The sequence below is a fragment of the Fukomys damarensis genome, unplaced genomic scaffold (genome assembly GCF_012274545.1).
Source record: "Fukomys damarensis isolate Sample0158 unplaced genomic scaffold, DMR_v1.0_HiC HiC_scaffold_27, whole genome shotgun sequence".
Lineage (NCBI taxonomy): Eukaryota > Metazoa > Chordata > Mammalia > Rodentia > Bathyergidae > Fukomys > Fukomys damarensis.
This window is the reverse complement of record NW_022900939.1, coordinates 21,306,323-21,318,655: the sequence shown is the minus strand read 5'-3', so window position 1 is coordinate 21,318,655 and position 12,333 is coordinate 21,306,323. Positions and strand designations below refer to the sequence as shown.

Here is a 12,333-nt window from a genome sequence, read left to right as displayed (position 1 = left end):
TTTTTTTTTTTTTTTTTTTTTTTTTTTTTTGAGACAGGGGTCTCACTAGCTTGGGCTATGATTCTTGGCCATCCTCTTGCCTCGGCCTCCTGAGTACTAGGATTACAGGCATGTGCCACTATACCTGGCCTTAAGTTTCTTTTTTGTATAGTGATATCATACTGGAGTTAAATAATATTCATTCAGCTTTTGACCAGTACTTTGGTTGGCACACAGAAAATAATAAAAGTCAGCTTCTTTACCCTTCTTCTGGCCCCAGAGATGTGGCAGAGGTTGAGGAAGGCTCTTTGTGATTAAGAGCCAAATTTGGCTCTCAAGGGAAAGCAGAGAGAGAGACATATGCACTCTTCAAAGATGGGCTAGGTAGTGAGCTTCCTGTCATTGGTTAGCAGAGCCTCTGGGGGGAACATGTTGGAAGGAAACATGTTTGAGCCTTCCCCAGGTAGAGCAGGGTTGGCATGTGGTTTAGGCTCAGTCCTGGTGCAAGTGAGGTCTGTCTGACCTGTGGGCCCCCACAGGCCCAAGTATCTCGTGGTGAATGCAGATGAGGGGGAGCCAGGCACCTGCAAGGACCGGGAGATCATGCGCCATGATCCTCACAAGTTGGTGGAAGGCTGCCTCGTGGGGGGCCGGGCCATGGGTGCTCGAGCTGCCTACATCTATATACGTGGAGAATTCTACAATGAAGCCTCCAATCTGCAGGTGAGTGGGAAGAGACAGACAGAAGGTATCCAGGGTGTGCTCTTCCCAGCACAGCTGTTCTTAGATGTTTGCGCTGGTCTGTCAGGGATCTAGCTAGGCGTGTAGTGTGACCACTCCTGCACATATCCTGAACAGGATTTGGCTCCCAAAGCCTCCTTCTCTGGGGCTCTCCTTTAGGCTCCAGACCCTTAACTTGGGAAACCTACAAGGGCCATATGACCCTGAAAGCATAGGCTGACTCCTGGGGAGGGAGTAGGGGGTGGGGGTGGGCTGGGGAGCTCACACCCTTGTCCCACAGGTGGCCATCCGAGAAGCCTACGAGGCGGGTTTGATTGGCAAGAATGCCTGCGGCTCTGGCTATGATTTCGATGTGTTCGTGGTGCGTGGGGCTGGGGCCTATATCTGTGGAGAGGAGACAGCACTCATCGAATCCATCGAGGGCAAGCAGGGCAAACCACGTCTGAAGCCACCCTTCCCAGCTGACGTGGGTGAGACCCTGCCTGGCCTGGGCCTTGTCTCTCTGTGTCCTATGGAATCCTGGGTCTGGCCTGGACCCCCTGGGTGGTTTTTATGGTCTTCCTCAGTACTATGGGGTGAGGTCGACCAGGAGAAGGGGTGGTGATAACATGCAGCCCTGGCCAGTACTACCCACAGTACCTCAGACTCCTATCAGGCACCCAGGGTCCCCCAGACTCTGTGCTCTGCCTTCCTGGACCCTGATCTGGGAGCCAGGGGTGTGATGGTGAACAGGTGATACCACTCTTCTCGAGTTTAGCATTCAGCTGGGGAAGAACAATAAGGGCATGGGCCCTCTGCCTGGTAGCAAAACTGAAACAGATCCCACCACTAGGAAATGTGCCTTACTCCCCAGCAGCCACGAGCCCCTTCTCATTTCTCTGAAGGAGTGTTTGGCTGCCCTACTACTGTGGCCAACGTGGAGACGGTGGCTGTGTCCCCCACCATCTGCCGTCGTGGGGGTACCTGGTTTGCAAGCTTTGGCCGAGAACGCAACTCGGGTACCAAACTATTCAACATCTCTGGCCATGTCAACCACCCCTGCACAGTGGAAGAAGAGATGTCTGTACCCCTGAAGGAGCTGATTGAGAAGCATGCTGGTGAGGCTGGGGGTTGGGGAGTGGGAGGGTAAGAGCCTGGGTGAGGGGCTTGAGAGCTGCGCTGAGTCTGGGAAGCTCCTAGCTCAGGACTAGGCAGGTATGGTAGCCCCAGCCCTGACTTCTTTTGTACGGGGCCCTAGGGGGTGTCACAGGTGGCTGGGATAACCTCCTTGCTGTGATACCCGGTGGCTCGTCCACCCCACTGATCCCCAAGTCTGTGTGTGAGACGGTGCTGATGGACTTTGATGCACTGGTGCAGGCACAGACGGGCCTGGGCACAGCTGCAGTGATCGTCATGGACCGCTCGGTAAGGGCTGGCCTCATGCCCCACACCAGTCTCATGATAGCCTGTTTGCTCTCCCTCCCTGGGGCTCTCTGAAAACCCTCTAGTGAGCTCTCAGGTCTCAGTTCCTGCAGCCTGAGATACCCTTGGGGTGGGAGAGGAAGAACGCAGGTGCTCTGCAGAATGCCTTGAAGTCCAGGCAGTGCTCAGGCCCAGGGAGGCTAGAAGAGGCCAGAACTTGAACCTAGATGGGCAGGCTGCTGTTGGGGGCTGAGGTCCAGGCTTGTGTCTGGCCTTGGGCTCCTGCTTACTGTGGCTTGTCTCCCAGACCGACATTGTGAAAGCTATTGCCCGCCTCATTGAGTTCTACAAGCACGAGAGCTGTGGCCAGTGTACCCCCTGCCGCGAGGGTGAGTGTCTCATACAGGCTGGGGTCTGCTTGTCATGGCTTCATTGGTCTCCACCCCCATTCATGCGGCTTGCCTCCTTGAGTACTGTCCCCTGTCCTAGCTGTGGGTGACCAGCAGTCCCCTCTTGCTGTTGTGGCTACAGGTGTGGACTGGATGAACAAGGTGATGGCCCGCTTTGTGAAGGGGGATGCACGGCCAGCTGAGATCGACTCTCTGTGGGAGATCAGCAAGCAGATAGAGGGCCACACCATTTGTGCTCTGGGTGATGGGGCTGCCTGGCCTGTGCAGGTACTCACTGCCCTACTGGGTGGCTCTAGGTGAACGTGCTAAGAGCCTAGGGAATGGGGATTGCTGGACTCTGCTTCACACAGTGCCTTCTGCTACTCATCTCCCAGGGTCTGATACGCCACTTCCGGCCAGAGCTCGAAGATCGGATGCAGCGGTTTGCCCAGCAGCACCAGGCCCGGCAAGCCGCCTCCTGAGTCCAGTGCCCTGGCCTGCTGTCTCGCATGCCTCTGTCTGGGATGCTAGGCATTAAAGCAAGTGCCCCCAACTCTCTTGTAGCTTGTTGGTGACTTTGCCCTTCACCCAGCCACACACACCCCCATGGAGGCCTATTCCCAGACATGGTTGTGTCCCCGTCCTTTTGTGTAGGAAGCGGGGTGGTGTGGCATCTGAGAGGACTGAAACTGACCCAGCACAGGTCTCTGCAGGGTGGGAGACATAACAGGCTGTCTGCTTTGTGAAGTGGTGGCCAGGAAGACAGGGCACATAGCCAGAGAAAGGACAGGCTCTGGTCTGGCCAGAAGAAGATATTTATTTTGGCTTCATAATTTGGAATGGGTGAAGGTGAAACTTGGGACAGGAAAGGTAAAATGTGGACATAACAGCTGGGGAGGCTTGGCTACTCCTGCCAGCTCCGGGGTCATCCTGGCTGCTATGAGTAGAGGTCACAAGCCAGGCCCGCTGGCTAGTTGCCGAGCTGGGGAGCTACACCGTCCAGCGGGTGCCATAGCTCCAGCCGGCAGTCACTGCGGCCCAGGCACTCCTGCCAATGGTGCAGGCGCTCTCCACTGGCCTGGCTGCTCATCTGTACCCCACCTGCAGGAGAGGTAGGTTAGGAGCCAGCAGGGGCCCAGGGAGCTCAAGAAAACGCTGCATTCCAGCTCACCAATAAAGTCATCAGCTGTGCCCAGGTCGTAGTCCCACACAGACACCAGTAGCGTCTTCTCAGCCAGCTCCTCACGAGGGCCTGCGTAGAAGAATTCCTGCAGGGAGTGGACAGAAAGAGTAGGCTGGTTCTTCAGAACTTCTAAAATAGGCCCAGGCCAGGGCCATGCTTGGCTCACCTCATTAAACTCAGGGTTCAAGGTCTTCCTCCGAACACTGGTCTTGTATTTAGATTTCTTGCCTGAGTTTGGATGCAGGAAACTGGTAGGGAAAATGAGTGGATCAGGTATGGCCCTAGAGAGGTGAGGGTCTGCAACCTTGCCCTTACTGACCACCTGTCATCCTTTTATACTCACAGGCGGACGAAAGGATCAGAGTAGCCATTAGCATCCATGGGGGCCAGGTGGGCACAGCGCAGCACACCCACCAACAGGCCACCCCGCTGGGAGCTGTAGCATAGAGACAGCAGGATGCGCCCACGTTCCTCCCCAGCCACCTCGGCCTCTACTTCCTCCTGCAAGTGTAGACTGTGATTAGTCCCATCCAGTCCAAAGCCAACCCACCTTCCCCCAACCTGTGTCCAAGCCCTGCATATGAGAGCTCAAGCTGGATGCAAAGATTTCATTTCCCCAAAGAGCCACTTGCCTGGGTTGGCTGTACCCTCTACGGCCTGAGAAGGGGAGGAGCTAACTGGTCAATTGAGCATGTCTTTGTCATGGAGGGGAGGGGAGCTGATGTGCGACAAGCATGCCAGGACAATCATAAGTGGCAAACGCCCATAACCACTCCCTGCAGGGCCAGCCCAGTTGCCATAGAAGCTCTGGGAGGCTGTTCTCTACTCAGGGCCCAAGGATGAACAGTTCTCTTCACCTTCAACATTCATTCTCTTTGCCCTCTGTCCTGGGAGCCAGATTCTGAATGTTCTTTGCCACTCTTGGAATACTTATGCCCCCAACTCAGAAGATGCCTGGCAAGATGTGCCCCCCTCCCATACTTCGTGTAGGACCAGGCTGCAGGGCCCAGTTGCCTTGTCACAGGAAATTCTCAGGAGCACTCTGAGCAGCTCTGTGTACCATGGCATGGTGCATGGGGTCTGGGACAGGAGGTGGGTGTTACAGGATGCTCAGTGATATCCACCACCCTACTGGGGCTTCATAGGCCTGGCTTACCTAATTGGTGCCTGCAGCAACTTTTGGCTCCACTACATGGTGAGCACCAGACCCTTTGTTCACAGAGGAGCTGGAGTAGGGGCTGCCTTTCCTGGGCCATAAGGCTTGTGGCCAGGTATTTGGTTTCAGATAGGGCCGAAGAAACTGCAGTCACCTGACCTTCAGTGCCTCCAAGTTGCTCTAGGACAACCAGGCCCAGGACTGGCACCTACATGGTCCCAAGCAGCCAAGGAGCCTAGTCCACTTGTTCTCTTTGTCCAGACCTCTCACCTCTGGCCACAGTCAGATACCACCCTTCCAGCCTCTACCTTAAGGTTGTCAGGTCTTTGTCCCAAAGACCCTTGCTGTCATGCTCCCCTGACAAGGGTGTCATGGTCCCCCTGCTCAGCCATTGGGGCTTTGGCCATTTCCTGGGGTCTAAGAGGGCTCAGAGCCAATGAAAAATACAGCCCCAGGGGCTGGGGATTTGACTCTGGTTCTGCTGCCTGCCATGCAGGTGCAAGGGCCAGAGTTTGATCCCTGGCACAAAAAAAATACGGCTCCAAATTCTTCAAGTCTGCCGAGCCCACCTATGCCTTTCCAAACGTAGTTCAACCTGGGCTGTCAAGGCCTACTACCCACATCCCTGCTTAGTCTAGCTGGCCTGCCCACCTCATACAGGGACATGCCTCGGGCTGTGTCCAGGCTCTTGGGCCTCTTGGTCTGAAAAAGAGAGGGTTGTCATCTCAGCCACACACTGCCCAGGTGCCCCTGCCTGCTCCTCCCCCTTGGCTCTGTTACAAGGCTTCAGCCCCACAGCCCCACTCACCAGCCTCCGCTTCTCCAGACAGATGTCAAAACTCCGGGCTCGGTTAGGCACCAGCTTCCTCAGGGGAAACCGGAGCTCCCCCAGGGGAGGCGCCTGCCGGCGTCGCCGAAGCCTTGGGTCCTCACACACACACAACCTGATGGCTGCCCAGGTTACACTTGGCCATACAGGCCCCATCCCCCAGCCCTGCTCCCTGGTGGCCCCAGCCTGATCCTCACCGAAGGGTCTTGCGGCCAGCATCCTGGTGGGTGAAACCATGATAGGTGAGTGTCTCCTCCCAGACAGGTCCCCTCGTGCCCCGAACGGTGCGGGTCCGAAGCTGGCTGGCCTGGGGGACAGGCGGGGGTGGGGATCAGCCACCCCTCCGGACTGTTTTTATCAAATTAACTGAGATGCAGGCCCTGAGGGTAGGGGCAAAGCAGGGGCCCAAAGGGCAGCAACAGGGGCCTGGGTCTTGCCTTGCCCTCACCTTGCTTGCTCCTGGCAGCAGATTGGCTTTGACATAGGTGTCCACAGAGCCTGAAGCAGGTGGCTTGAGGCCCTGGGAACCAACAGTGGGTGTGAGGTAGGCCTGTGGCCCTGAGTCCCAGGGACCCCCAGCCCTCATCCTCACCTTGGCCCTATGGGCTGTGCAGTGCAGTGTGCTGTTGTCCGCATCAAAAAGAAGTGTGAATTCAAGGGTCCCCAGGGCAGCTAAGGGCAGGTGGCAGCACAGTCAGCTGTCCCCTTGCCTTGGCTGACCTGGCCCCATGAGAGAGGGCCTGCCCAATCCTCCAGTGGATGCTAGGCACGCCTTTGGCCCCATCCAGGAATGACCCCTTGGCCTCTCCCCTACTCACTGCTGTCATCCGAGTCTGCCTCTGGCTCTGGGTCATGCTGCCGCTGGGGTGTGGAGCGGTTGGCTGGGGCTGCAGCTGGGAGCAGGTCAGGGGTGCGAGGCACGGGCTCAGCAAAAGGGTAGAAGTGGGGGAAGTAGTCAGAGATGAGGTGGATGGGCCGAATGGGGCCCGGGCTCACGTTGATGGCCATATGCTCCTGCATGCTCACCCGCTGTGGCCGCCGCCAGCCCTCTGGCGCCATGGCTGCCATGGAGGCTCCAGCATGGGGTAGGGGGCTCAGGGAAACCCGAGAGGACTGGGGACAGGGCCACCACACCTGGCCACTGAGTCGGAGCGTAGAGGCATCACAGGGATCTCCTGGGAGTCCTAGGACAGAGCACGGGATCCTGAGGTCATGACGGGCAGAGCAGGGACCCTAGCCTGGAGGGTCAGGCAGGTAGAGGGACCCGGAATTCAGCATTTACCTCGCTTGGCTCCTCACCTGATGAGTACCGCTGGCTTGGTCTGTGGCTGCTGGCGCTGGCTGTGCCCTCGGGGCCACAGAGCCCTGTGACTGAGGGGACCCGAAGACTGTGACAGGCAGCAGAAGTGGGCGCAGAATCTGGAGCCCACACCTTCCCATCCTCACCCTCAGCACCCCCACCCCGCCTCTGCTCCTCAGTTCACACACTGTCAGAAGGAGTTATCTTTACCACCATCATGTGGTCCTGCACGAAGGTGAGGAGGCAGGAGGGCCAGAGGTGACGAAAAGGGTGGAAATGGGGAGCGCGTGGAAGAAGGCGGTAGGGCTATGTGAGGAGGGAAGGAAGGTGGAGGGAGGAAGTAGGGGAGCTGGGTGCACATTGGGAGGAGGGGAAAGGCACATGGGAGTTGCGGGGTGCAGGGAGGAGTGGGTATAGGAGGAGGGGCCTGCAATCTATGGCCCGGAAATCTAGTCCCCTCTGAGGTGCAAGAACAGTTCAGCAACCCCTCTGCCTCTCCTGGCTTGAAATCCAATCCTACCCATGCTCAAGGGTTGTCCTTGTTTCCACATCAAAGAAAGAGGATCCCTTGACCTCATGATGACCCTCAGTTTTGTGGGGCACCCCTCCCCTCCCTCCAAGTTGTTTTTCTTGCCTTCAGCTCCCCAGGCCTTGCCCAGGGTACCTGCTGCCTGCACTGGGCTCTCACCTGGTTTTTGCCACCTCCGGCCTCAGCCCTGCAACAGACCTCAGCCCTGCCACAGACCTCAGCCAGCTTTAACTCCCCAGCCCCCTTTCTTCCCGGTTTTCTTGTATACTTAAAATTTTTAATTGAGAAATGGTAATTGTAGATATTTATGGAGCACAATGTGATGCTCTAATATAAGTGTACATTATAGAAATACTAAATCAAGCTAATCAAATACCCAATGCTTTGAGTACTTATTGCTTAGAAGTTAAGAACATTTAAAATATTTCTTTCAGTACTGGGGATTGAATCTAGGGTCTTTGTGCTGAGCTACATCCTGTCATTTAAAAAAAATTGTTTTTTTAAATTTTGAGACAAGGTCTTGATAAACTGCTAAGTTGCCCACCCTCCCAGAGTGTTAGGATTATAGGAATATACCACCATGCCCATTTAAAATATACTATTTTAATAGTGTTTTTTTTTGTTTTTGTTTTTTTGTACCGGGGATCAAACTTGGGTCTTTGTGCTTGCAAGGCAGGCAATGGAACCACTGAGCTAGATCCCCGGCCCAACAGCGTTATTAACTATGGTAGCCATGCTGTATACCAGTCACTAAAGTTCATTCCTCCTATAACTGAAACTTTGCACCCTTTGACTAACATCTCCCTTTCCCAATCTCCCCATCCCAGCCTCTGGTAATTACCTCTACTCTGGTTCTAGGAATTCAACTTTCTTAGATCCCACATAAAAGCAAAGTCATGCAGTATATGTCTTTCTTGCCTGGCTTATTTCACAAAGCATGTTGTCTTCCAACTTCATCCATGTTGTTGCAAATGACAGAATTTCTTTTCAAGGCTGAATAACACTCTGTTGTGTGTGTAGCCCATTTTTTCATTATCAACTGATAAACACTGAGGTTCATTTCACATCTTGACTTGAGAATAATGCTGCAATGAATACGAGAGTGCAGATTCCTCTGACATACCGATTTTTATTCCTTCAAGTGTGTACCCACAAGTGGAATTTCTGGGTCATATGGTAGTTCTTTTAAGGACCCTCCAAACTGTTTTCTAAGAATGGGTATACAATTTACATTCCCACCAACAGTATATAGGGATTTTTCTTTTCTCGACATGTTCCAGACACTTCTCTTTCATCTTTTTACTTATTTTGTAATGTAAGGAATTGGTCTTAGAATTTTGTGCACCCTAAACAGGCACTGTACCTCTTTCACCTTTATTATTATTCTAAGGGTGTGAGGTAAAAATCTCATGACTTTGATTTGCGCTTCCCTGATAATTAGGTATTAAGCATTTTTCATGTATCTGTTGGCCATCTATATATCTTACTTTGAGAAATGTCTGTTCAGCTCCTTTGCCTGTTTTTGTTGTTGTTTTGTTTTTTGTTTTATAATAGAGAACTTTAATAGAAGGCACTATTATCTGGTCACAGGATGACAGCCAGGCACCACTTTGCCTGTTTTTTAATTGGGTTGTTTTCTCATTATTGAGTTCCTTGTATAATTTAGATATTAGTCCTTACTGGACATATATGCCTTCAATATTTTCTCCCAATCTGGACTGTGTCTCTTTACTGATTCCTTTGCTGTGCAGGGTTTTGTTTTTTTTTTTTTAATGCAATCTTATATTTTTACTTTTCTTACCTGCACTTTTGGGGACTTATAAAGGAAATAATTACCCATACCAATATCTGGAACATTTCCTCTATGGTTTCTCATAGTAGTCTTGCCATTTCAAGCATTACATTGAAGTCTTTAATGCATTTTGTATACAGTATGAGCCTCAAGTATTCCTTGGGGGTCACCTTTCTCTTTCAGTCCAGGGGGTTCAGCCTCCTCCCTACATCTGTACCTGAGGCCCTGCCAAGTACCCTAAATCTAGCAGGCCACGTGACAGTCTTAGAAAAGGGCATGTGACTAAGGCTGCTAATGAAGTACAATTCTAAGTTAGACTGCCTAGCAAAGAGAAGCTGTTGCCTCTTGAGATAGATGGTGGTGCTGTGCTATCCTAGAACTGTTGACCTTTCCTCATCTCTGATATCTCTGGACTCTACAACCCCCTTAGAGACCAGTACAGTGGAGGAGAGGGGGTGGTACTGAACCCCTGGATTCAGCCACGCCTGAAGCTAGTCATCTCTGGAGTTTGTGATGAACAGTTCTCTTCGATAAGACTAGCTGGTGGGCAGAGTTTTCTATTGCTTGTCTTGGCTGATACCACCCAAGAAGTCTTCTCATACCACTATGTCAAGGTTGGACCACCACCCCTCAACTGCCTCATAGAACCCTGCTCTTCCATAATGGATGTATAATTTCACTATTGTCTGTGATTTATTAGGGTACAGTCATACTATTATCTGTATGAACTGGTCTAAGTTCTCCCTGGACTGAGCACCCTCCACTCGGGAGGACAGGGCATCTGTCAGGTGCCCACACTGTGTGGCATGCAGCAGGGGCTCATCGTGTAGCATCTGAGGTGTGACTGTGATGGACTCTTCTCTGGATCCCAAAGCCCAGCATGGGGCAGCCAGGCACAAAGAAGATGATGAAAGACACACATGGAGACCTGTGCAGTTTGGCAGTAAGAGGGTGGGCTTCCAAGCCTGAGAGGCCAAGTTCAAATCACAGCTAGGGGTGGCCTAGGGAAAATTCTCTATCCCCACTGAGCTCCAGCTTTACTAGCCAGGGACTGCACAAAGCTGCTGAGAGTGAAATGAAATGACTCCAAGTACACAGGGAGTGCCCCTGCTGTGGGAAACTGTTTCTGGCCCACCAGTGGCCTCAGTGTCTGTCCAAAGTCAGGGCTTCCATACAGAAGGTGCAGGAGCCTAGAGTGTCCATATACTTTATTCAGTCCTGGAGGACAGGCCTTCAGCCACTGAGCAGCAGAGGGCTGACCAGGTAGGGTCGGTAGGTATCAGGGGCTAGCAGCTGTAGGGTGAACTCAGTGATGATAGCTGTAAGTCCCCAGACACGGTGTGGTCCATGCAGGAAGACAGGCAGTGTGTAGCTGAAGTGGCCATGCTGGCAAAAGTGGGTATAACCCTGATTCTGGGTCTGCAGCAGGTGTGCCAAGGGTAGTACAAACACCTCTTCCACCTGTGGGCAGCAGGCAGAGAGGGTGCACAGAGGACCAGCCTCTGTATCCTCTGGGTCAGCCCAGTTCCCCAGTGTCTCCCCCACTCACCTCCTCGGGATTGGGCCTGAGGCTCTGCAGATCCAGCTGGCCCACGCTGGCAAGCACAGGTACCACAGTGGCCTTTGCCTGGGGTGGGAGGAGGGTGGGCAGTCAGGAGGTATGGACTTTGGGGAGTTTGAGAGGAAGACGCTATTTGCCATCCAGAAGCCTTTGATTCAGCCAGCCCGTTCTTGTTCTCACACCATCCATGCCTACTGACTCTTCCATAATGGTTCCGAGTGCACTAGGCCTGTTTATGCCTCTGGTCCTCTGCAGATGGTTTTCCCCCACCTAAGACATCCTGCCCTTCCCTTTACTGCCCTAAAATCTTTCATTTGTCATTTAAGCCCAGGATCAATCCCTACCTACCCTGTGAAGCTTTCCTGTCCCCAGCTGAGTAGAGCTGGCTCACCCCTTCACCTGGAGCTACCTCCAGCCCTTCCCTGCCCCTGGGGTTGTGTGCGGATGAAGAACTGATTGGCAGACAGGTCCAGGACACTCCTCCACACTCCAAATCTGTAGCAATGTGTGACCCCTTTACCCTGAGGTTCTGGCTCCCGGCCCAGGGCAGGTGCAGAGTGATGGGGTAAGGGTGGCCTGGGGCCTGGTGGCTCACCTGGTCATACACAGGCCGCATAATGCCCCACACGCGCTCCTTGGGCACGGCCAGGCCCAGCTCCTCCTGGGTCTCCCGCAGTGCTGTGTGCACCACGTCCTGGTCAGCAGGGTCACACTTGCCGCCTGGGAAACTGAACAGGCACAGGGTGTGCGGTCCTTGGGCTCTTGTGTGGAGGATTCAGCAGTGGCAGAAGGCTAGCTATCTCTCTAAGCATCAGCCTCTGCTCCTAGTTTGCTGTGAGCCCTGGAGGAAGCTACGTGGTGGGGCTGGTTCATCTCCCTGAGCACTAGGGTAAGGGAGGCCCTGGGCACTGCAGGATATAAGGTCTGGCAGCAGGGGCAAGAAGATCCTGGGGCTCAGATTCCCAGATTCTGCCCATGATGGCCCAGTGGTGCTGACACTGATCCTAGGGTGTCTTCAATTCCCAGTGAGGTTGGAGCCAAGGTGGCATCAAATTCGTCCTGGGCTCCGGACTTGACTTTAGCCGTCGGTAGGGGGCGGAGTCCTGCCTTTTCAGAGAGGGGAAACAGCTCAGAGAGAGGAGTAACAAGCAGCTCTAGATAATGCGGGCCCGGACACCGTACCCGGGGAGGGGCGCCGGCGAGGAGGGACAAAGGTCTCTGAGTCCTCGCCGCAGCCGTGGGCTGTCGGGTTCTCCCCAGACCAACTTTACAGAGACGGAAACCGAGGCTCGGCGGAGCTAAGTGCCTTGCCCAAGGTCCCCGCCGTCTCCCGGGCTCGGTGGCCTCCCGTAGCGGGGAGAGGCTCCCGGCCGGTGTACCTGACGTCCCCTTTGTGCCTTCCGGGCAGGCGACTGGAGCGCAGCGTATACAGCAACGCCGGGACGCCGCGCACCAGGCATAGCGGCACGAGCA

The 12,333-nt window shown here is 54.0% G+C and overlaps 3 protein-coding genes across 3 annotated transcripts in view; 1 reads left to right on the top strand and 2 right to left on the bottom strand.

Annotated features, from left to right (window-relative positions):
• The window catches only part of Ndufv1 (NADH:ubiquinone oxidoreductase core subunit V1), a 5,316-nt gene extending 2,253 nt beyond the window's left edge, over nucleotides 1-3,063 (top strand). Inside the window, exons 4-10 of the mRNA XM_010635791.2 lie at nucleotides 519-702; nucleotides 1,001-1,190; nucleotides 1,605-1,817; nucleotides 1,958-2,124; nucleotides 2,429-2,510; nucleotides 2,653-2,798; nucleotides 2,906-3,063. Of these exons, the coding sequence (XP_010634093.1) occupies nucleotides 519-702; nucleotides 1,001-1,190; nucleotides 1,605-1,817; nucleotides 1,958-2,124; nucleotides 2,429-2,510; nucleotides 2,653-2,798; nucleotides 2,906-2,992 (1,069 nt within the window). The 3' untranslated portion in view covers nucleotides 2,993-3,063. The remainder of the gene's footprint in view (nucleotides 1-518; nucleotides 703-1,000; nucleotides 1,191-1,604; nucleotides 1,818-1,957; nucleotides 2,125-2,428; nucleotides 2,511-2,652; nucleotides 2,799-2,905) is intronic.
• Nucleotides 3,064-3,285: 222 nt separating this feature from the next.
• Nucleotides 3,286-7,954, bottom strand: LOC104870269 (double C2-like domain-containing protein gamma). Its single transcript, XM_010635793.2, has 12 exons — nucleotides 7,189-7,954; nucleotides 6,978-7,049; nucleotides 6,497-6,862; nucleotides 6,271-6,350; nucleotides 6,127-6,198; nucleotides 5,876-5,985; nucleotides 5,658-5,793; nucleotides 5,501-5,551; nucleotides 4,037-4,194; nucleotides 3,860-3,941; nucleotides 3,682-3,778; nucleotides 3,286-3,611 (listed from the first exon to the last, which is right to left on the bottom strand). Exons 1-12 carry the CDS (start codon nucleotides 7,337-7,339, stop codon nucleotides 3,481-3,483), a joined length of 1,506 nt encoding a protein of 501 aa, XP_010634095.1. The 5' UTR covers nucleotides 7,340-7,954; the 3' UTR covers nucleotides 3,286-3,480.
• A 1,311-nt stretch (nucleotides 7,955-9,265) lies between these two features.
• On the bottom strand, nucleotides 9,266-12,331 carry Nudt8 (nudix hydrolase 8; the record flags this gene model as incomplete). Its single annotated transcript, XM_010636164.2, is given in 5 exon segments — nucleotides 9,266-10,558; nucleotides 10,560-10,760; nucleotides 10,849-10,926; nucleotides 11,456-11,588; nucleotides 12,240-12,331. Coding segments are annotated over 5 exon segments (555 nt in total), but the record flags the coding sequence as incomplete, so codon positions are not given.
• Nucleotides 12,332-12,333: the final 2 nt, after the last annotated feature.